At 38.5% G+C, this 25801-nt stretch overlaps 1 protein-coding gene across 2 annotated transcripts in view; it reads left to right on the top strand.

The window, feature by feature from the left end:
* The window catches only part of LOC129765521 (melatonin receptor type 1B-A-like), an 85411-nt gene extending 61943 nt beyond the window's left edge, over positions 1 to 23468 (top strand). For both annotated transcript variants that reach the window (XM_055765921.1, XM_055765922.1), the window contains exons 2-4: positions 10765 to 11364; positions 17515 to 17687; positions 18150 to 23468. In XM_055765921.1, the coding sequence (XP_055621896.1) occupies positions 10968 to 11364; positions 17515 to 17687; positions 18150 to 18869 (1290 nt within the window). In that variant the 5' untranslated portion in view covers positions 10765 to 10967 and the 3' untranslated portion in view covers positions 18870 to 23468. The remainder of the gene's footprint in view (positions 1 to 10764; positions 11365 to 17514; positions 17688 to 18149) is intronic.
* Positions 23469 to 25801: the final 2333 nt, after the last annotated feature.

Raw genomic sequence — 25801 nt, 5'->3', positions numbered from 1 at the left:
AATCTATAACATTTTTTTGTACTGTGTATTTTTCTTTTTTATTATTTTATTTTTATTATTAGATATTTAAAAAAAAACAGCTTGACGATATTTATCAATCTAGAAAAGCCGTAAGAGCACATTTAAATATGAATTAGAGTAGTATTGAATCTCTAAATCCCAAAAAAAAATTTTCAAATTTTCATAATTTTTTTTTAATACTAAAATTTTTGATGAATTATTTTTTTGATAATTTTTCTTGATACACCGTGGTAAGATGCACATTCAGTATTTTTTTCAAATTTTTATCTCGGATCTATTGAGGATGGCGTGAAATGCACGAAAAAGTACGTTTGTCACTATAGATCCTACGTCAAACCACATAGGGGTTCAAATAAACCGCCAAAATTTCTTATTTAATATCCTTTACAATATTTGCCATACAGCTAGTGATTTGGTTTGGGGGCACTTTTTACTCCCTTACCTAACCACTCTTTGGAAACATAAAAAAAAAATTTTTTGATACCGCGCAACACTGAAAAAAATCTGAAAAAAATCACACATATCTAGAAAAGCCGTAGAAACACATTAAAATATGAATTAGAGTAGTACTGAATCTCTAAATCCCAAAAAAAAAATTTTCAAGATTTCATTATTTTTTTTAGTACTAAAATTTTTGATGAAATTTTTTTTTGATAATTTTTTTTGATACATCGTAGTAAGATGCACATTCAGTATTTTTTTCAAATTTTTATCTCGGATCTTTTGAGGATGGCGTGAAATTAACGAAAAGTACGTTTTTCACTATAGATCCTACGTCAAACCACATAGGGGTTCAAATAAACCACCAAAATTTCTTATTTAATATCCTTTACTATATTTGCCATACAGCTAGTGATTTGGTTTGGGGGCACTTTTTACTCCCTTACCCGGCCAGGCCCTTTATTCAAAAACTAGCTTACTCGGCAAACTTCGTCCCGCCCAAAATTTGTTTTTTGTTATCAATACCTTCAAATATTCACGTTTTCTTACTAAGCGCAAGTTCATGAGTTCAATCGCAGAACTGTTCATTAATTGCTCATCTATTCGCCCCCTTTGAATTTACCTTTTACTATAAAATTCCTAGTACTTCTACCAAAACATTATAATATCAGATTATTTTCAGACACAATTCTCGTTCAAGATTTTTCAACCACTTGCAAATAACATGTTTCTCCGTTACATGGAATAAATGTTTGATACAGAAAACATGATAGAATGAAGACAGACCCCTCCACTCTTCTCCCCTTAGAGAGGGGGTGGAGTGTCTATTCACCATAGAAACGTTTCGCGTCTAAAATCTTCACATGCCAAATTTGGCTCCATTTGCTTGATTAGTTTTCAAGGTATGCAGAAATTTGTTTTTCATTTGTATGACAGCCCACCCTAAGAGAGAAGAGAGGAGTGTCAAGTCACCATAGAATCATTTATTTCACCCTAAAACCTCCATATGCATAATTTGGTTTCATTTGCTTGATTAATTATCGAGTTCTGCAGAAATTTGTGTTTCATTTGTATCGCAGCCCTAAAAACTAAAAATCGGAAAATTAACCCTAAGTCCCCTTTTTTCCGGACTATCACATATAAAAAATGAGATCTTTATTTTTTTTCGTTTTTGAGTTATGATTTTTCAAAGTTAACCAAAACTGATTTTTTTTTAAATTTATAACTTTTGAACTACTGAACTGAACTGATGTTCAATATATAAGATTGAATCAAATGAGCTAGTCTTCTTTGAAAAAATATTACACTTGCGAACATAACTCTGTTGGTCCCAAAAGTACCTCGGAAGAATGTAAAATTAACAAGTCGAAATTCCTCAAACTGTTACTTGTGTGGCAAGCAATCTGTAGTTCTGGACTGAAAAGCCAAATCTTGATTACTTCTGGAATCATGAACAAATAAATTTACCAGAAGTAATGCCTATGGAATAGACGACTGCCGTTTCTGGAGCAGCATTAGATGAATTGTTCACTCTAATCAGACTCGGCAAGCTGGCACTACTCAAATTGCACGTTACAGTGGTTCTAAAAGAGATGGATCCGGTCAACACTCCGTAACTCAAGCCAATTGAGGAATGCTGCTCAATTGTAATGTACACACTGCAGAAAAAATTGTGGAACTGCAACTGAACCGAAGGATTGCGAGTGAAAATGGAATTAGGAATTTGGTGACCTTTCTGCATAGACAGTGCGTCAAAATAATTCCAAATTAGGAGGTACACTGAGGTGAATAAAAGGAGTTGTACTCGATTCAAAGCTTCAATTCCTATATTTATGTTGATCAGGTTAGAACAAAATGTGGCACAGCGATTAAATTCTTGTATTCGCTAGTTGAACAGAAATCTAAACTCTCCAGACTTAATAAGCTGGCAGGATTCAAGGAAAAGCAGATCAATACTTTCCTACACCCCAACAATGTTTCATCATAGGAAAATCTCCCATGATGCTACGGACGCATGCTTTCTCCACCCCATCGATGAACCTGTCTGTGTTTTGTGCTGAAACATTTACATGCAGTTGTCATTTGTAAATTTACGAACGATCAAAAGTGATCAAAAGACGCAGATTTATTGTTTTTAATTTTTGAAACAATAATATGGAGATATGAAGAGAGAAATAAACTTGCTATCTTGTTGTATACAAATTCAGTATGACACAATTGAAATCTCATCATTCGTAATTCACCTGTAGGACCACGTTATCTACATTCCATAAAATTCAAATCAAATCCCCAAGCACCACTTGTGGTAGAAAACAAACACTTTCGGACCCATTCGTCTGCGGGACCGAATCCTGATGCCATGAGTGCCATGCCAAAATTGCAGCATCCTCGTAGCAGCCTTTATTCGAAATGCTCGCAGTAGGATATGCCATTGACAAGGCTCATTGTGATGCACAATGGCCTAAATATATACCGAATCGCATTCTGCATTCTGCAGTTTGGCTACAATGTACAAATCGGACTGTGCAACGAGTTTGGCTGTTTGGCCTGTTTGGCATCGTTTCCAAAATTGCTGCTTCAAGGGCAAGTTCTCGTCTGCCGGAACTTGGTAGAGTGTAAAATAGTAACGTTGACAAGAAAATTGTCAGCAACTTTACCGCAAACAAGTGTCTGTTTTAATTTATGTTTCTATCGACATGGAAAATTATTTTCAATCCAATTTCTATCATTATTATATTGAAATTTAATTACAATTTCATTTCCATTCATATTTCGCCGTTATAAAATATATCGAGTTGTATAATCACATGTGATCAGTGGAGCCAACGGTTTATGCATTGATGAAGTTAATTATAGCTCCTCGCTGCGAGTAATGAAAATCCCATTTAGTTCGAGTGCTTTCCGTACCAGATGACATGTATATTTTTATCCCCAAGCCCAGAAGTATTCCAAGTAAGGGGTCCCACCGCGTTCACCTCTCACCGTCGTTTGCTAATTGTTCAGCCCGTTGCTCCCCCCATTGGGTGGAGATGTCATTTGACCTACTTTTCGTTGGATTCGATGAAGATCGCCTGTTATCCTTATCCATAAAGCTGCATCTTCACATTTCTGCTTGTCCCTGGCGGGTGGCACTGGGTTCCCTTGAGATTGTCATATTCTCCGGTTTATGTATTCCAGGATAGTCTGCCCCCTGTTGATCCCCAGCAGCGGGAACTGCGTTATCTCTCACCGATAATACGATGCAAATTACCACCCAGTCATAGTTGGACATGTTGAATTTTTAACTAGCTTCCCATGGTTGCCACCAGCGTAACAAGCCCTCCTGTATGTGACACGTTCGATGTTTTCCATCGGAACATTTTCTGCGACAAATCATTCCGACCCGCAAAATACTTGTTCCGTTTGATTTAGTTTCAGGAACAGAGTTTACACATCTAACAAAGGACACTACCCCTCAACGAGGACAAGTGGTTTCTGTATGTAACTAAATTTGTTTCTAGAAAACAAAATATACAAAAGGCCTGTGAATTAAACATGGGCCACATTATCAACCCATAATGAATGAAACAACAAACAAAAACAGTATCCAATTGAGACAGTTGTTGAGCTCACTATCTAATTTCCTTGACATCGTCGCAAAACGGAAGCGACAACCATTTACAAGAGTGTTTACTCCGCTCCATTCGTGAGCTAAATTGGGTTATTTTCGGTGTGGGCAACAGGAAAATTTATTCTGCTCAAGCCGTTGATTGTCGTCGGCGAAAACACTGCTGTGGGACATGATTGCCGTGTCACATTAGGTTAATACAGTTGGTTCTAGTAGCATAGAATAATGAACCTCGCTTGTTTAGTTCCTCCAGGCAAGGTGACGAAGCAAAGTATCCGTATTGGTAATTATACAATCTACACTACAACATAGGTTCACATAAAGGTAAACCTTCTAAATGCGATTCGAACTCGACCAAGAAATTATTTCTCATTGAAATCAAATCATCGTTTTTTTCATAATAATTAAAAATTAAAATTTAGCAGAAACGTCTTCTTTGGAAAATAAATAGATTCCCAAGAATGTATACCTTCCAGGCAAGGAAAAATCACGCATGAAGACGTTCCTAACTTCTATCGTACCAAATTTTTATACAGACAGCGTCGCGCGGAATCATAACCATTTGTAGGCACCCCCGGCCGGAACCTAGAATTTGCACAGCGTAGGCGCGCTGCGGTGAGCCCACAATGCCACCCCAACGCACTCCGCCAGCGGAACTTATGCCACGCTGTGATTTAATGAAAAAAGTTACCCAGCCTCCGGTGTGGGGTGTCTAATGAAAATTGCAACGGAAGCGGAAGGATACGGTGACGACGAAGAAGAATCAGTCGGACGAAAGTGGCACTTCAGCGAAAGAAAGGTTCATAAAACTTGGCTCTAGCGAATAACTGTTTTATGTTTCACCCCCGGATTGGAGTGGGAATCTTGCCTTCGAATCAGATTGGTCTTCGCTCGCAGCTGCTGGTGTCATCCTTTGAAAAATTGTGGGAATAGTTTAAGACTGACAAAATCAATTCTGGCCATTGAGTTTTGCGTTTCATATACATTTCTAAATATCGTTTACTAAATGAATTGGAATCTCCAGTTTCCAGTTAGGCATACAGAACTACCGCGTTTCACAGACCAATATGACTTCTAGCCAGTGTTGCCACACGTACAGATTCATCTGGAATGGTACAGATTTTTTCGTTATATTTGGTACAGATTCTGTACGGTACAGAGTACAGATTTTCGTCAAAAAGTACAGATTGGTACAGATTTTTTCCACTTGTGAAATTTCTCACATTTGAACAAAGCAACATTCAGGTACATGACGAATTTTACGCCGCAGTATCGCTAGGTGCTGCTGATCATAAAAGCATTTACAATACAATGATTGATCAGTTTCATAAGGACGAAATTCCTTACAAGGATCGTCTAACAGGATTCGCGTCGCACGGCGCGACGTATGTTTTGCCCCAGATAAACAGATTGAATCCTTTGTGCCAGGCTAAAATACCTGAATTCACGATGCTACATGAAGAGCTGAAACGTTGTTTCAATGTCCAATTCTATTAAATACTAGCTGATCCGGCAAACTTAGTCCCGCCCAAAATTTATTTTTCGCTATCACATCCACGTTTTCTTACTAAGCGCTGTCCATGGGTCCAATCGCAGAATTAATCATTGATTGATCTTCTAATCTACCCTTTAAAATTACCTTTTACTATTAAATTTGTAATCACCATAGAATCATTTACTGCATCCTATTACCTCCACATGCCAAATTTGATTTTATTTGCTTGATTAATTCTCGAGTAATGTAGAAATTTGTGTTTCATTTGTATGACAGCCCGCCCTTAGAGAGGGGGTGGAGTGTCTAACCACCATAGAAACATTTATTACACCCTTAAACCTCCATATGCCTAATTTGGTTTTATTTGCTTCATTAATTCTCGAGTAATGCTGAAATTTGTGTTCCATTTGAATGGTAGCCCCCCTTAATAGAGGGGGGAGGAGTACCTAACCACCGTAAAAACATTTATTGCACCCTAAAATCTTCACATGCGAAATTTGGTTTCGTTTGCTTGATTAATTCTCGAGTAATACAGAAATTTGTCTTTCATTTGTATGGCACTTAGAGAGGGGGGTGGAGTGTCTAACCACCACAGAATTATTTATTGCGCCCTTAAACCTCTAATGCCAAATTTGGTTTTATTTGCTTGATTAATTCTCGAGTAATGTAGAAATTTGTGTTTCATTTGTATGACAGCCCGCCCTTAGAGAGGGGGTGGAGTGTCTAACCACCATAGAATTATTTATTGCACCCTTAAACCTCCCTTAATTAACTTAAACCTAATTTGGTTTTATTTGCTTCATTAATTCTCGAGTAATGCTGAAATTTAGAAATTTTTGTTTCATTTGTATGGCAGCCCCACCTTAGAGAGGGGGAGGGGTCTCAAACTGTCACGAAAACATTCCCCGGCTCCAAAAACCCCTACATACCAATTTTCATGTCGATCGGTTCAGTAGTTACCGAGTCCATAAGAATCAGACAGACAGAAAGACAGACAGACATCACTCCATTTTTATGTACAGGGTTTTCCAACTTTAAATTCCGAAAGTAAATTGAAATAAAACACAGTTAGAATTCGAATTTCGATGAAACTTTTATTTCAAATTAAAGTTTGGTTTATGCCATTATGCACATCATTCAAATATCCACCTAGGGCTTCCTCGCACACCTTGATCCGGAACAGGTAATTTTCGATGACTTTTCGGCACATATGGGGCGGTATCTCGGTCATAACTTCACGAATGTTGTCTTTCAAATGTTCAAGAGTTTGCGGAGAGTTGGCATAGACACGGTCTTTTGCATAACCCCACAAAAAAAGTCTAGCGGGTTCAAATCGCATGATCCGGACGGCCAATTGGAATCACCAAAACGCGAAATTATTCGTCCCTCAAATTTCGTTCGCAATATGGCCATGTTCGGTCGTGTTGTGTGGCCCGTGGCGCCATCCTGCTGAAACCACATGTCATCCGTATCCATATCTTCAATTTGTGGCAAAAAAAAACGGTTAACATGCGGCCATAGCGCTCACCATTCACAGTAACCGTCTCGCCGTCCTCATTTTCAAAGAAATACGACCCGATGACTCCACCAGACCATAATGCGCACCAAACAGTGACTTTTGGCGGATGCAATGGCCTCTCAACAATCACGTGTGGATTTTCTGAGCCCCATATACGGAAATTTTGGGTGTTCACATAGCCACCGAGCTCGAAATGTGCCTCATCGTTGAAGAAAATTTGATGCGAAAATTCAGCATTTTGCTGCTGTTGTTCGTTCACCCAATCGACGTATGCCCGACGCATTCCATGGTCACCACGCTCTAATTTTTGTACCAGTTGGACTTTATATGGATGTAGATGCAAGTCCAAATGCAAAATTCGCCACAATGATGTGTTTGACAAGCCCAATTGCTGAGCACGCCGTGGAATCGAAGCATTCAGGTCATCCTCCACACTGGCAGCAACAGCAGCAATATTTTCGGCCGAACGCACAATGCACAGGTTTCACAATATCCGCTACGGATCCAGTTTGCTCGAATTTACGCACTACATTAGCGATTGTGTGCTCTGTAGGCCGTCCTTGACGACCAAAATCCGTCCGGAATGCTCGAAAAACATTTGCCGGTTTATCATCATTTTTAAAGTATAATTTAAAAATATGAACACGTTGTGCGATGCTAAAACGATCCACATTGTAAAATGGCAGACATTCAACTAACGATATGACGCTTTGGTTGACAGCTATGTCAAACGGTTGTCAGGGCATGGCTGTATACTTTCGGAAGCCCGAAATGGAAAACCCTGTAATTACAAATAATTACACGATATTTTGGTTGCCAATGCAGATACACTTCGCCTACTGCTCCACCTCTATATGTACCTCATTGGTTCTATCCATAGATTCCATCCTGATCCAAAGCTGTTCAAGCCTATCGTCAACCGGTGTTGGATCTAAACAGGAACTGTATCGTGACGAAACAGCAATCAATACTCCACCACCCGTTGATTTGCGGCTGTTTTGAGCGTTGCGATCCGTTCTGTATACAGAGTAGACATTCCCAAAGAGTTGCGACGAATAGATTCAATCATCTAACCAAGTCTCGGTGAGTACAACCATGTCATAATCAGCATCGCTGACAGCCAAGAAGAAAGCATCGATTTTAGTACGTAATCCGCGGACGATAATAGATGCGTAGGCTACTAGAAGGTACAGAAGCATCAGGAGAGTAAATGGTTGATGTGTCATACTTGCCGAATTGAGCAAGCTGGAAGATCCCTTCGCCAGACCCTTCAGCAGGACCGGGACGACTGGTGAGCGCAGGCTGGATGGACACGACTGCAGAGGGTGGCTCGGGGACTTCCGAAATGCTCGATGACGTGCGTCCCGGTTGAAAGACCATGTCTAAAAAGCGAGAGGTTGATTGACTGGAGTTGCCTGGGAGTGCAGGCTGGAATACCCCTTCCTGGACCCCGTAACCGGAGCCGGGACGGCTGGGATGGCTGGAACCGGGTTGAATTTGCATAGTATCACGCATGGCGAAGGACTTTGTTTCGTGCGTCCCGGTGATGCTGAAGACGTTTTTATCTTTTCTAGATTTCTATGCTGATAGATTCCGAAGTTTCCATCGTCGACTGAGACTGAATTTCCGGTGGTAGCACCGTGGACAAACTGACGATCTTCGGTCCGTTTTTTGCACGGTTGTCCTCAAAAACACGGAAGCGGATATTTTCGGGTCATGAATCACATGAACGCATCCACTTTTTTGGATACGGTTTGCAGAGCAGAGTGAAGTTTTTCAATTTCTGCTTGCATCGACTCAACAGCAGCAGGTAACGTTGTAAATTTGTCATTCAAATCCAATATAATCGGTCGAAAGTGGTTACTTGAGAAAATCTCAGCACAACCGTTGCACATCCAGAATAAATTACTTCCACATTGACGGAGCTGCTCGCGTAGTGGCTCATCGGTATTAACACAGACAGCATGAAACAATGCTCCGCAAAATCCTTGGCAAGTAATGCGGTCAGTTTTCGAAACCTTCTTCGTGCAACGCTGACAAGCCATATTAACCCCTGTTTACCTTATTCGACACCAACCGAGATGAACTTGTATGCAAACGGTATGCCTCTGTTCAATAGATGTTCGGGTAGACGGGAAGCGATGATTTTGATCACAAAGTGGCGAGTGATGAAACTTCAGTCGCTATTGTTGCATAAAGTAACCGTTGAATCTCACTTTTATGCTCTTTCGATAGCGAATCACAGTGATGAACTAATGAACTTTCACGAATAAGTTTTAATACAGTATTACACACCGAAAACGTTACGAAAAAGATCACACCAGAAGTAAACAAACAATACGATGTGAATCAAAACAAAAATATATTTCCCTCATTTATATATAAATATATATAAATGAGGGAAATAAATAAATTTGAAATAATTTTAAAACACGATTTCAGTTCACAATCTTCTCTAACATTTGGAAAAAATATGTTTCCATCACATCATATATTCAATACTGAACAGTCAATTTTCATTAAAAGATCAATTTCAAAAATGCACTATGGCTATATGAAAAATCATTTTTCTTCATTTTTTTAATTCTTTATGCCGTAACAACATTTTTTGAAGTGGATTGTACACCCAAAGTTAATTTTTAGCACATTTTCTGGCATCCCGATTCATTACATTAAATGAGCTGAAAGATAACATAAAATGAAAGCTTTTCGTGTAGTTTGACAAATACACGGCCCAGACAGAGAAAGATATATTCTCGTTCATGTTCTTCATTATCGGCTCAGAAAACACCTACCAACTTCATTTTATGATGAAGTGTAATATTATCACGCTCCAGCTATATGTATAGCGTGGTCGTGTAAAGTAACTTCGCATTCCAGCCGGCCTTGGTTCGATCCCCATTGACGTCGCATGGATTTTTTTGCACAATCCCAAATGAAAAGAGAAAAGAAAACAGAAAGAGATGTCTGCTCGCATACATACAAACCATTTTTAAGCTTCAAAATAGCTCATTATTTGCGCATTTGACTCTTATGACCAGGAAATGGCATCTTTTCTGCCAAAGATGGCATGTTTTCTGCCAACGCTAGTTTGGGTGTATATTGTGTCCAACTTTGAGCTTAATCGATTCCGATCTTTTCGAGTTTTTGAACCATACACAAACGAACAGAACATTTTTATATATACAGATTCGATAATGTCGACACCATTAATCTTCTCCAGCAGCCGGTTCTCTGTAGAGTAAGTCAAAAGTAGTGGGTGAATAAATCGACACCCGTCTCGAGTATTATCTTACGATAATATTCGCCTTAGCCACAAATGTCTTGACTTTTAAATGTCCACCTGGGGCGCAAGTTAATTTCAACAGGCTATAGAGAAAGATTTTATAGCCGTTCGATGCAAGTTGGTGAATTTATTTTAGTTGTTCAAAACGGCGAAGGGAGATAAGGGCAAAACATTTACGATGATTTGCTGATGATACCAAGAGTCAGCGTGGTATCATATGTGATAAAATCTAATGGGAAGGGATAAAGTGAGGGATAGGGATTCGGTTTTTACAGTCCCTCTCTTCTGTGAACTGAAGTTAACATTATGCATATCGTTCCACATCCATAATGCGAAATTGTTATCATCATGAATGAAATTAATACTATTTATCTGCTTTAATTATTTTATTACAGAGCAAAGAACAGCACGACTTCATTGAGGACGCTGGACACTTTAAACACATCCTGATTCAGGACTTATTCCCCAACCTACGCCGTCTTCAATTGCCATCACCGTCGACACTGATACTGATACGCCTGTATTGGCGTGCAGGTCACACAGCCCAACACCATCTCCGTCGTCAACAAAAACAACCGGAACAATAAGGAAAACCACCATGAAGTTTACAACATTGACCAGAGCGCTAGCGGCTGCATCGATTCTCAGTATAGTAGCAGTGGGAGAGGCAGGTGCCGGAGGAGGAGTGGATGAAGCGGGATCTCAAGAAAATACCGAACCAGCGCTTTCAACAACAAGTGCAACCAATTATGATGCTTGGGCTGGCGAAAATGTCACCGGTTTGCTGCTGATAACTCCATTAGCACTAACGTCCAAGCAGGGTGGAGCTTCCGGCGGGGGAAAACACTATGAGGACGTCTCGCCGGTCACGCTGTCAACAGAGTGGCCGCGGTTGGCTAGACTGCTGCTGCTGGCGAGCCTTTCCGTCATTGGAAGTGTCGGAAATATATTCATGATATCGTCGGTGATGATCGAAGATCACCTCAAAAAAGCAGGTAACAGTTATCCAGAAGTTCTGTTCAACCACAGACTATAGAATTATACCGTTTTGATACGTGAGTTTACTTTTTCTTAAACAAAGTTTTCAACCTAGGCGAGTGGATAGTGTAGCTTCGATTCTTATTCAACTCACTTCTGCATTTTTCCCTAATTTCTATATTATCTATAACGTAGTCACTCTAGAGTATTTCTAATTTCTAATTTTATCAATCCATTTCAATTTAACTTTCATCATGTCCTTTACTCCTTCTTATCAGTCTTCTTATTCTAAAATTCCACTGATGAACCGCATCAAATAATCAACGAAGCGTAAGCTTCATGCTGAAATTCATTCGTTTCCGTCATTGGTAAATAGAGCTTCTCACGAGGGGAGCACACAGAAATTCCACCGATGCCACCACTTCATTATACACTGATATGCTGAATGCTTCGAAAGCATAATTCCCCTTCAACAATCACGCCGGTACGAGATTTCGGATTAATTACTCAATGACAGCATGTTCACATCGTTCACAAGTTCTCGGTAATCGTTTTCAGTCCCCATTAGATATTCTCGAAATTTCATGCACTCAATCATTATAGAGCTTGAAAATGATGACCGCCTCTTCGCCATGGTAAGCACTTTTGACGTAGAACTACGTCTTTCATTAAGGGTGCCAAATCAGAAAACAGGTCACGTTTTTATGAAATAAAGTTAACGTTAATAACTATTTTTGCCGCGAACGGATTTTGGCGATTTACATACCAAACGAATCGGAAATTCCCTAAGATTTGTTTGATATGCTATACATTATATTCCCATAGTCTGTATATGGTTTAAATTGATGAAAATTGGAAGCATTCCCATTTCCTCATACATTTGTTCTGTCCGTTTGTGTGCTTTCCCGAACAGAGATGTCAATAATGAGCAACTTATCGACGAGCAACGCGGGTGAAATCGTAAGAGAAAAGTCTCCGTGAACGAAGGAAAAGAAGAAGAACGAAGGGGAATATTTGCCTAGACTCTAGGCAAATATTTCCTAGAGTATAAACACTGGATCTCGCTGAGGCAAACTTTCATTCTTTGTGAAGAAATCGACTGAACAACATCGTTGCTGGGCGAGCTGGACGGCGAGGGATCGAATGGTTTTCTCAAAGCAATGAGGGTGGAGGAGTGATACACCCATACCTCGCTTTACGGCCTAGATACGTTTCACGAAATTTGGCCGCAAAGCCGTATAAGGAATCAAGTATTCTAATACAAATTCAATCAGATCGGTTCCAAATTTGTTAAATATGTAACATGGTTTATCATTCAAAATACATTTTATGTTTATGTTATGTTTTTATGTTATTTTATTTGAATCAAAAATTTTAATTCCTTTAAATCAAAAAACATACATAACATAAACGGTGACCGGAATAAATCGCCACAGTAAACAACTGCAACAGAAACAACCGCTTAGAAAAAGTGTAGTAGGCTAGAAATATTTGGCGCGGGAAAAACATCATGTGCCTCACATTTCTATTATAAATTTATTCTCTTGTTCTCGTTTTTCGAAATTTATTCTGAGGACAATGTAATGGGGACGAAGTCCCCATTTGGCGAGGATAAGGAATCGAGGCGGCCCATGCCGCCAAGATGACGCAATCCGAGTCCACCGCCGACCCGCCGTCGGAAGCGGCGGTGTCTCGCACGCAAACCTGGGATCCACTGATTGCCCGGTTAGTTTGAAACATAGGATACGATCCTTTAGCAATGTCCGACCGAGCTCTAGCGAGCGTCGGACGGTATACGTCTGCCCGGGGCGTTACGTTTGCCTGGGGCGATACGTTTGCCCGGTTAATTCTTGTTTTGAAATACAATACCGCGCCACAATATTTATAGCCTACTACACATTTTATAAGCGGTGGTTTCTGTTGCAGTCGTTTTCTGTGGCGATTTATTCCGGGAACCAACATAAACATATAACATATAATACATACAACATACATACATAAAAATCAACAATAATCTATAAACACAAATGAAATAATTTCATGTTACATGGCAAATATGTGTATGTATACATACCTAATTTTGTTGTTGCTTAAGTTATTGTCTCTCAAATATTTTTTTACTTCTGTACAAAAGTGATTTTTGAACCAATCCTCAAAATTTTCTTGGCCGTTATAACGAAATATTTCAGGTCGAAAATCGAAAAAGTACCTGAACTGAAGAGGGCCGTTATAGCGATATGCCGTATAAAGAACGGCCGTATATCGAGATATGGGTGTATGAGGAAAGAGTAGAGTTCTTCCTTGTGTTGTGTCATCACATGTCTTCGTATCGGATTGAGCTGTGAACGCGACCAAATTTCTCACTCGCGGATGTCTCTGACATTGCAATCATTACATCAAACTGACTTCCAATAAGGTTCAGAACTACATAATTGAGTGGGGAATCATTAAACTAGGCTATCATCGGCTCACCAAGAAAATAATTGTTTTGGAATTTTGTGTGTCATTTGGTTTCACATGACAGCAGCAAAACTATCTCCACCAAGGATGAAGGCAAAGCTAATCGAGACCGGAAATATTAATAGGAAGGGCTTCTGTTGAGAAAAGCGCAAAACGGAGATCAGTGTGTGTATTTTTAGTTGCTTCAAGTCATCGATATATGGATTTTGTGTGCGTACTAGAGATGGGCAGAATGGTTCACTTTAATGAACCGTTCAGTGACCAACCGTTCACTTAAGTGAACTAGTTCTTTTGAGCAATTCACTCACCCTTTCGTACATTAGAGGGATATGCCATATCATGTATAAAAAAGTGTGAGATGTTATGTAGGACTGTTCTTTTCATTCAAAAAATGCTGTTTGTTAGCAATAATTATATGTCCAAATTCTGTTAAAAATATCTTAGCAGAATAGAAAATCAAACTATGATTTTAAATTTTTTTATTTTCAGCACAAACTAGCGTAGCGCTGCTTTTCTTCAATGTTTTGCAATAACTGCTATAGCAAAACTAGCAAACCGCGAAAGACTTTCTCGAAATGATCGAGCACAATGTGATATAATATAAAAACATTTCGTATTAGCGACACAAATTTTTATTTACTATTGAAAAAAACTGTTTGAGTTGTTTCGCTTTCAACTGTATTTTTTTTGTGAGGTAGATTTGCATATCTTACTGGTCTATTACCCTCAACTTGAAAATATGAAATTAAAACTTTATTTGATAAATAATCGAACAATCCAATTATTTTATATTGCGTTTTATTATGAAAACAACAATACCGACATCTTATTTTTGTTATTTCATGGAGCTATCGTTTGTTTCCATTCGTTAATTTGAGGACTATTTACCTTGCAGCAGCATTCGTCTATTGCGGGCGCTACACGGTTCGTCCAACGTTTCACTCGAATGTTGGACTCAAACATTTGACTCGATGAATCGTCAAATGTTGCTGCTACACGGTGAAGTGAATGTTCGATTCAAAGCAATCGGCGAGTATTTGGATCGAATGTTTATTGTTTTTTATTTACCATCGAAAACGTTAGGAAACTGAATGACGATGCGAGTATTCAAATTGCTGCCGTAGCAATTGTACTGATATCGGGCTGTAAATTAAAAATGCTTCAAATCAACATTATTAGAATGCAACATTTCGCCGAATATTTTGAACTTTGAGAATCAATTTCACAGTTCCTTCACCTAAAACTTGTAAACAAACCAACTTGTCAAAGATAGATTCGGACGAATCGTGTAGCGGTGTATCGAATGTCATCGAGTGTCGAATCAACGAATGACAAAAATCCTTTGACTCATGTCACTCGCGTTGGATGGTAATCCACAACGAACAGATTACCTTCCAACGCGAATATTCGACACTCGACATTGGAGGTTCGTAGCTCGTCAGTCGACTACACGATGCGTCGATTCATCGAGCGTCCAGCATTCGAGAGTGTTCGTAGCATCGTGTAGCGCTGGCTTATCACACGTTCGCTCGCCTTCCTCTTATACACCGATCACCATACACAGTTCGTTCTGAACTGTACGCACAGTTCAGCCAGCGGTCAGTTCGTTCTGAACTGTATACACAGTTCCGCCAGCGGTCATCGTAAACAGTTCGTTCTGAACTGCATACACAGTTCATCATTCACCGTACAGTTCGTTCTGAACTGAACTGTATACACAGTTCAGCCAGCGGTCTTCGTACACAGTTCGTTCTGAACTGGGTAAGCAGTTCATGTGAACTGTTGCCCAGTCAAAAAGAACGACCGTTCATTCACTCTTTTTGGTGAACTAATTCTTTTGAACAGTTCATGAACGGTTTGCCCATCTCTAGTGCGTACGTGCGTGCTTCATAACCCGTACGCAAGAATAGTACATCTTCGCTAAACCCCCATTTGTATATGCTCCCGTGTGCATTGCCCCTGTCGCGATGCAACAATCACCTATTTTTTTATGCTATGATTGACGATTGGTTGCTGTTGCAATTTATGCAGTGGTCATGATACATATAAACAAGGAGGGGAGATAGCGGGAGGGAAATATTTACGCTAGGGTATTAGTAATGAATCTCTGCTGAGGAAAGTATTCAGCCTTTTTTCAAGCAGTTAACATTGTTTGTTCTTTGTCATCAATGCATTGAACTGACGCTATAAAGAAGCAGGTGTTAAGGTTGTGCACCAAAAAAATTTTGTGGAATACCAAGTTGTTCAATAAACTATATTAAGTTATTAATTTATTTGGGCTCGCGTGCCGGTCCCAAAACTGCTTCCAACTAGGGTTGTAATCTAATCTTGATCACAATGAAGCAGTGTTACTCATTTCGAGGATATGGAGATTAACAGATAAAGTTTATTTCGTTTATTTAGTCACCAAGAAAGTAAATGTCGTTCTAGAATTTTGTGTGTAATTTGGTTTCGCTTGCCAGTAGCAAAACTTTCTCCACTAAGGATGACAACTTATCTCGATCATGCGAGATTCGTGCGTTCTGCGAGCACAAGAATGAATCATCAAACAATTATCGTCAAATGATTCTACAATTAAAAAAAAAATTTCAGGGTGACCAAACTGGTAGAATGGTTATTTCAAAATTTTCGTAGCATTATGAAATAATATCTGCAATTAACAAGCGACTTGAATTAAACCACAGCGTAGTTCTACGTCAACAATGCGGTCGTGTCTTGAACACAACCTCCTATAATTTTTTTTGTCAGCGGGATTATGCAAAGATCCACGTTTCCAAGCAATCGAAGTCATGGTTTGCCGAGAAGGACATTACGCTTCTTGAATGACCTGCTGGCAGTCATTGCAATCGACTATAGAGAACCTATGGAGAATCTTGGCCGAGATGGTCTATGCAAACGTATGACAATTTGACTGCATTTCCAGTCTCAAGGCATGTTGGGCTATAATCAATATGGCAACACTATAAAAGCTGTCTGACTCGATGCCAAATCCATTTTTCAACGTGATTTTACATTGAATAAGCTTTAAAATAACAGAAGATGTGCTACTTTCCAATACTGCTATAGCATTTGTATAATATAGAAGCTATAGCAATATAATAGCAATATGAGCGAGCGAAACAAGAGACACATTGCAAATAAGCACGCATTGCGTTACACATACTTTGCCACATACACGGCCCAGGCAGAAAAGGATATAGATTCACGTTTATGCTCTCCTTTTTACTCTTAGAAAACACTTTTCAATTTCATTCTCTGATGAGGTGTAATATTATTACGTATTTGTGCAATAGAATCAGTGGCTATGTGGTTATCGTGGTCGTGTAAAACAGCCTTGCATTTCAGCCGGCCTTGGTTCAATCCTTGTTGTCATCTTTTTGACTTTTTTTTGGTACTTGCTCCGAAGCTGGTAATTAACCGGAACTCCCCAGAAACTTTGGGAATTTGTTGGGATGTTTTGATGTATCTATATGGAGAACCAGGCACCTATAGGAAGCATTCCCGTTAAACCGATAATATTTGAAAAACGAATTACACTGTTCAGTTACAAAAGACCCGTTCTACCTATTTGTGCCAAGAGGCAGAATTTATCCTCGTAACATCGTCCTCGCTTTTCTATCCTGAATCCTCCTAGGATACACACCGCTAACCCCTCAATCCAGCGTTTGTGTCTCTACCAATATCTATCTGTCTATCCCATTCTGCAGGTAACGCATTCATAGTGAACATAGCGCTCGCAGATTTACTTATCACTAGCGTAGTGATGCCAGCGTCCACCATAGTGCTCCTCGCTGGCATTGACAATTCGGACACGGAAGTATGCAAATTTCAGTGGTTTCTAGCTGCTTGCTCGTTTTTGGTTAGCATTTTAACTCTAGCAGTAAGTATTCGAGTTAACTAATTATCCTGTTCCCCCCTCCAACAGCGTGAGCGAGTGTTTTGCTGTCGCTTTTGAATGAGTAATGTGTTGAAATCACGCGTAGATTTGTTTTATGGTATAATCAATGGTAGTGTAGAAATAGCACCTAGATTATGTGATCGCGGTAGCGTCTGTAGAATGCATGAGTAGATCGAATTAGAATCAAAGTTCAATCCATAGGGACATAAATGGAAATTACATCACATAGGTAAGAATCAGTGTGAGTAGTATTGGTTTCTAGGGAAATAAAATTTATTGTGAGGTATTCGTACAGCATTGAGGACATTGCGAAAAATCTATAGATTACCTGTCTATTCACTGTGCTCGATGTGAACCATAACCTTAACCGTGATCAATGTTAGTAACCGATAATTAACTTTTAACATTACTAATCTTATTCTTGTCTTCCAACCAACCTTCCAGATGACGGCAATCGAGAACTACTTTCGACTGTGCACGGCTCAGAATGAGCGCAGCTGGTTCAACAAGACCAACGTAACCGTTATCCTGCTGCTGATTTGGTTCATCGCAAGTTTCTCCTCGGGGATGCAATTCGTGTACGACATCAGCTTCGATTACTGTGATCGTAAATCGAATCACATAGTACCATCGGAAGCCGGTTGGATTGGGTTAATGGTGCTGCTGCCTCTGCTGCTAACCTTGCTGACCCACATCCGGCTCATCGTGAGTGTGAAGCGCAACATGGCTTTGCCCAACTTCAAGCCAAACCAGGCGTACACATGGGACCGGTCGTTGGTGCGAAGCAACTTCTACAGCTTCGTCGTGTTTGTCCTGTTCTGGCTGCCATTCTGCGTCATTCTGGCATACGGGACGACAAAAAGTGTGCCGAATCGGATATTCTACAACACCGCCTGGATCGGGCTCTCGAAGTCTTGCTTCCACAATGTCATCTACTGTCTGACCAACCGACACTTTCGTAGCGCGTACGTCAGCCTGTTCAACTACTGCTGCTGCAAAACGACGGTGGCCGTTTCGAGGCGGCAGCGCACCGACGGGAGCAGACCGACGGCGGACGTCCGGGTGCATATTATCCCGGGCTACAACATGTACTCGTACACCAGCCCGCAGCGATCGGGAAACAGCCATGGCCACTGGGGAAAGCGCGAGTGCCACGAGTTATGATCGGAAACATAGCTAAATTAATCGAAAGCTCGGTACGATTTCGATTAATTTACTTATGCAATGTAGTGGAACTACGCAAATGTGGAATGATCGTATTTTGGGGAAAAAAAACTGACCAAAGTATCGTATTGATACGACGATTCGATAATTCGTGAAATTGGAATGTAGGTAGACTTGAAAGTAGCTTTATGGCTGAACTGTTTTGATTCGATATGAGTATTTGCGTGAGAGTAAATTAACGTAATGCTTAAAATCAAATCGGATTTATAATTGAAAAGAATTTGTAATGCCCTGGATCATTCGAAGATGGATTATGATCTGCAGATCAAACTTCTTTTGTTACTATTTTTTTTTTCATTTCAATTAACTTTTTTGCAAAATGGTCTACGGCGTAATATTTTTCGTATATTTGCTCTACATGTGCTACTCAGTGGCAGAACAAACAATTTTGTTGATTTTTCTTCACACGTGTAGCAACGTGAGTGAAGTAAAACCAGGGCTTTTGCTTTGCTGCAGATACGTAGCTAGTTTGTTGACAGCGGCACAGTATATATTGCGCTGTGAAATCCGGCGGTAAAATTTTAAAGCGATAGGGTCAATGTCACATATAGTGGTTTTGTCGGAGTAGCGTTTTTTTTTGGTACGCGACACACATACACCGTTTTATTTCGATGAAAATGCCATCTGTAGAAAAGCAGTCTCAACCAGAGATGCCAACCAATTTTTTGAAATAGCTGGAAAAATTTTAAAAAAACATTGGAAAAAATCAATTTTTGTTTTTTCTCAATTCAGTTTATATTAGCAATAAAAATTACGATACACAGTGACCGTGTCAGTATGTAGCATTTTTAATTTTTCGTTATCCTGTTTGTGATCCTGCATTTTGATATTACACCTGTAATGCGACACGAATAATTGGACATTTGATTTTCAAATTGAGCATTTTCGTGAACATCCTTTGTGCAAGTTTCTACAACACGATAATTTGTTAGGAGAGTTTTCAACCATTTTCCACCCATTTCATTAGATTATGTAGTTTGCATACTTCCCTAATGGTTATTTGTAAGATTTACAATGATTTTCCTGTTTTAACTTGTTTTTCACATTGTGTTGTGTTTGTTTATATGTCCATCTACAGATCACAATCGCCTCTAACGCGACACTGAGTGGGGCCTCGGTATGTCCTATAAGAGGTAAATCAATGTATCGTGCTAAGAAACCCGGCGTTAAGATTTTCTAGCGATAGCGATATATAGTGTTTTTATCAGAGCGGCATTTTTCTTTGGTTCGCGACACACATACATAGTTGTTTTTCGGCGAAACTGCCATTTGTTGGAAAAGCAGTCCCAACAGTAAACCACTTTACTGTTGTGTTTGGGATCCAAACTATTCTCCATCAGATTAGATGGCTACTAGGCATTATTTAATTACTTGAAGCACGCAATCCTGAGCCTTATTCAACCTTTTTCCTCTAAATTTTCTAATATTCCTACTAAAATTATTATTATAATATAAAATCAATTTCAGACACAATTTCGTATAGGATTTTTTCACCACTTGCAGGAAAAAGGGATTTTCATCTACATAGAATATCAATTCGATTTGGAAAATTAAATTTTTCATCCATAATTTTAATTCTTAAATTCGTATTTTCTTCTCATAAACCCGTCACGATACTCATTTCACAAATACAGGCCGTTCTTTTCAGTTTTAGAGCAAATATGTCTATTCTATAAATAAGACTATACATCATTTATAGCTTAGTTTCAACTTATGCTTTTCATTTTGTTTATGTTTTTATGTGATGTTCTTTCCCGCCAGTGATTTTCCCATGTCTTCTCATTCTCCAATGCACATTGCGAAATATAATGAAACTCAGGGGCTGGGGCCCCTGAGTTTCATCATATTTTGATCAGTGGCTGTCCACATACTATGTGGTCAATTTTAAGGAAGGTGGGGGGGGAAGGTTTTACGGAAATATCAACATTTATCCACGGTGTGAGAGAAGAGGGGTTAGATAATGTCCACGTGGACACGTTAAATGAATATTAAAAAAAAACAATCAAATCTGTATTCAACAATTCTTCTTTCCTAAATGTGTTTTCTGAGAATAACGTACATGAATTGTGAGCGATCGATTTATTTTCATTTGTTTTAAAGATTTATGGATGAAGATAACGTTTACATACCAAACGAATCGGAAATTCCCTAAGATTTGTTTGATATGCTATACATGTGCTTTCCCGAACAGAGACGTCAATAACGAACAACTTATCGACGAGCAACGAAGGGGAAATTGTAAGATGTAAAGTCTCCGTGAACAAAGAAAAAGAAGAAGAACGAAGGGGAATATTTGCCTAGAGTATAAACAGTGGATCTTGCTGAGGCAAACTTCATTCTTCGTTAGGACACCGTTGCTGGACGAGCTGGACGGCGAGGGATCAAATGGTTTTCTCAAGGCCATGGGGGTGAAGGAGTAATATGAGGAAAGAGTAGAGTTTTCCAAGGGCCTTTTCTGAAGGCTAGAGACGAATGAACTGAAGAAGTTTAAAGTCTCTTCAATTCAACAAGGAAAGGAAGGAAAATCAAACTTTCAGAATCGTTCTTCGTTTCGGATTGAGCTGAATTTTTGGAATTTTGTATGTGATTTGGTTTCGCTTGCCAGTAGCAAAAAACTATCTCCACTAAGGATGACAGCTGCGCTTATCTCGAGCATGTATTGCTCTGCGAGCACAAGAATGAATCATCAAACAATTATCGTCAAAAGATTCTACAATTAAAAAAAAAACATTTCAGGGCGACAAACTGGTAGAATGGTTATTTCAAAATTTTCGTAGCATTATAAAATTATATCCGCAGTTAAAAACATGCGACTTGAATTAAACTACAGCGTTGTTCTACGTCAACAATGCGGTCGTGTTTTGAACACAACCTCCTATATTTTTTTAAAAACTCCCAAGTATTGAGAAAATGGAACACAAACAACAAATTCTTCCATGGGTCCGGGAAGTTTGTGCCACCACTGATTTTTACTAGGAGGAGAAAGTTCTTTGTGTCTCGCGTAAGTCGAAAATACCGTCAAAAGAAGAAGGCCCTATACTATACAATAGATTGACCTTGATCTTTCAAACGACCACTTCACAAATCGAAGGTTTTCCGGTCACATATCGTTTCAATTATTAGTTTTATGGAAATAGTTTCATCTACAACCAAAACTTCAAAGCTGAAATAAACAAATTGAGTTATCACAGTTCCGTTTTTTTGTGAGAGAACTGGGACTATATTCACTCAATCAACGGTTTATAAAGCCAATTATCTTTCCTAAACTCATAAATCTTAGTTCGCAGTTGCGTAATATATTCTTTGTTTACATTTATTGAAATTAACTTCGAAAGCTCAATGTTATTTTAATAAAATGCGCTATATAACAATACCAATTGAAACAAACATTGAATAAGATATCAAACTTTGTTAGTTATGAGTTTTAGTTTCCTCCGATATGATTGTGAAGACATTTGAAGACATTTTTCGTACCATGTGAAGACATTTGAAAAATCACCTGGCATTCCTGGTTGGCATCATAAAGCTAGGGCTCACGCATTGTTTTACTTTTGGAGACAATATTAATGCAAACATTTCCAGCATTTGCAATGGTCTGTAACCAATGATTCCGTTGGATAGTTGTTTAATGTTTGGATACCCATCCGGAAGGTTTATTTTACGATTTGCAATTAAAATCACTGCTGCAGGATCGCACGAAGCACTTCATTTTAAATTTAGGTTATGATTATTATTTTGTATGCTACAAAAAGATGGCCGCTTAGTTGCCTCTTGGTGAAACCGCTTTTAGGTGGCTATCACATAACATTATAGAGCCGTCGCTGTGGTTTTTCTCGCGGTGAACGCATGGGCAGAACCGCTCAGTTTGACATGAACCTAAGTGGTAAATGTACAGGAAATATAAACTTCCGTGGTGACATAATAGTACCAGTACGGTACAGCACGTACAGTACGGATACAAGATTTTAACAGGCAAACTAAAACCTATCAGAATACACAGACCGGTGGCAATTTAGAATTGCTAAAATTTTAATGAAAATTTTTACTTGGCGTTGTTTAATCACTTAAAACATGTTTTTTTGATCTAACTTAACTTATTTTGCATACATTTTTTGATATTCCCACTAAAACTTATTGTTATAATAAATAATTATCTGCAGGCAGCAGAGAATTTTCGTATTAGATATTTTATCAACCCACAGAAAAAAGTTTTTTTTCATTAACATAGGATATTAATTTGATACGGAGAATTTAATTAGCATTCATAATTTTTATTTTGAAAGTGTGTTCATTCCGCCTGAAAATCCATTATTATCTTTGATGCTTCACAAATCTGTAAAACGAAACTTAGCACACCCTTTAATTCATATAATTATTATATATCAGCCATCAATGTGAAAAAATGAACGAAAAATAAAACTTTTCTTAAATTTACTAAAGACAGCCTTCAAATTCGGACAGTAAATACACTGGAATAAAAGATGTTTTCAACAAACTTTAATAAAACTTTGAAAATGTTTTTTTTTGTTAATTTGAAAAGAAAGTACATCCGCTTGTGGAAATGAAACCAAACCAACGAAATTACTCGAAAGCAACTGATCACCAAACATGGAAATACAAAGTTTGACGACAAAAAAGCAACACGGAACCTACTACCGAACCTTATGCGTCTTATTCATCGGGGGCCGGATATGGCGGTTTGTATGTAAATGTATCAAACAATAAGAACATAAGTGTATTGATGTGAAAACTAAATCAAATCATACTTGAGTAGAATGGATACCAAACGAGCAAAACAACTCTCTAACACGAGCAACATTTTTAAGCAGAAGAGGAGATTTGAATAACGAAAGGCCCGTCAATATTCCTAAAATATATATTGACGAGAGAACAAACGTCTTGTTCGTTCAAAAAATGTTCTAATCCAGTTTCATGCATCCATACACCACGAATCGTGTTTCATTACCACTGTAGAGAAGAGGATTTTGTTTGTTTGAACATTATACCCATACTTCCCAACGCTACAACGGACGAACGTTGGATATTGAAAGCAAACTGAAACAAAACAATAAACCAATATTTATTATGTAAGCAAACACTCTGTATTTACCTAACGAATAATGTAAATGTATAAAACAAATTCTAGCTAGTGAGATGAACAACGTGTAATGTTTTACTCGTACCGTAGAGTTGGAACACTTAAACCGTCTGCACATGGAGCATTATTTTATCACTGAATGACTATTTTTTTTCTCATATACATCCTCAGTGTTCATCTTCTACTTTTTCGATTACACGAAAAATACTGTCGGCTTGCGATATATGCTGAATTCCATCATCAATTAGTTGCTAACCTGTTAGTGATTTGGGACAATTCAGTTTTCTTTTGAGTAGCTCTATGTGCAGAAAACCTCTTACAAACTATCTACCACATGGAAGGGGGCGAATAATTTATCAATTTGGTGTACTCTCACATACACAAAAGGAAATATCTGCGAAAGTGACGCCATTGGAATAATGAATATGGAAAACCCTTGAGATTCCTTCAAAGGAATTTGTCTAAGTGTATAGTAGAAAATAAATAAATATCAATGTGAACACAATGTTTCCGGAGGAAGAAAAACATTGAGCGTAGCTTTACTATTCAATACAAGGCTACACCCAACTGTGGCTGTCGTCCTTGAAGTTTTCCTCCTTCTGAAATGTAACAATTTTTCTCATTTAACATTGCCTTTTCAATAACTGTGATGTTTTAACAAAAAAAACATGTGAGGTAAAATGCTATGATCAAAGAACAGAAAAACGTTGAGAAGATCGAATATGTAATAGACCGTACGAAGTGTAGTAGTCATCATCATCACTGAATTCATCTATACTACACGTATACAAACATACAATGAGGAGGGCATGTATTTTACCTAAAAGCGTGACAAATTATAGGGGATGAAGCTGACACCCGGTTTGATCGGGAAACAATGGAAACGAAAGTAAGAGACCAGAAAAATGTTTACAAAAGAACAATAAAATATTTACGGATATTTCAACGGCAACGGTAAAAAAACATGAACATTCTTTTAAGGCCCAAGCAAATGTTGTATACAAGAAAACCAACAAACTGGAAAGAAAATATTGATTAAATGTTTGAAAACTCCATGAATGTTTCAAAAAATGTACTTGATAATATCACATCAATTTTGACTGAATTGGAGAATACTGTATGTTCTCACGTTGACGTAGGACTACGTCTAACAAGAAGATATGAGGAGTAAAATGAAAATAAAAAACAGGAAGTGGGTTATATCTATGGTATAACCGCAAGGGTGACGTAGGACTATCGTTGATTTAGAGATCATTTATATGAAGTTGAATCTGAATTCATTCTGAATGAATGAATATTTTGAGAACTTCGAAAACGAGAGCGTTACGTTGGAGGCACAAGGTTTTATGCATCCAATATAGGATACGAAAAACCTTGTTCTGAAGAATAATCTTCAGAAGCTTACCTGCTAACTGTACTTGATTGACAAATCACAAACCCAAATGTATTATATGGATATTTTATGGATAGAAAACATTAAAATAAACTCTTTCGCTTGAACGTAACTTTCAATTCCAAGGGGAACTGGCAGATTACTTTCCAGCAACGATTAGATATTTCCACATTTTCCTCGATACTGGAAGCCCACCAGTGGTTAATACTAACTCGATAACCACCTGTTAATAGTACTTGATTGAAAAATATTTGGTCACAGTGTTACATGGATAGAAAACATTCAATTAAACTCTTTCACATGAATGTATTTTTAAATTCCCAGAGGAACTGGCAGATTGTTTTCCAGCAATGATTAGATCTTTCCGGAACTTTCTCGATG

The sequence above is a fragment of the Toxorhynchites rutilus genome, chromosome 2, assembly GCF_029784135.1.
Source record: "Toxorhynchites rutilus septentrionalis strain SRP chromosome 2, ASM2978413v1, whole genome shotgun sequence".
NCBI lineage: Eukaryota > Metazoa > Arthropoda > Insecta > Diptera > Culicidae > Toxorhynchites > Toxorhynchites rutilus.
The sequence above is the reverse complement of the archived record's forward strand: the minus strand, read 5'-3'. Positions and strand labels throughout refer to the sequence as shown.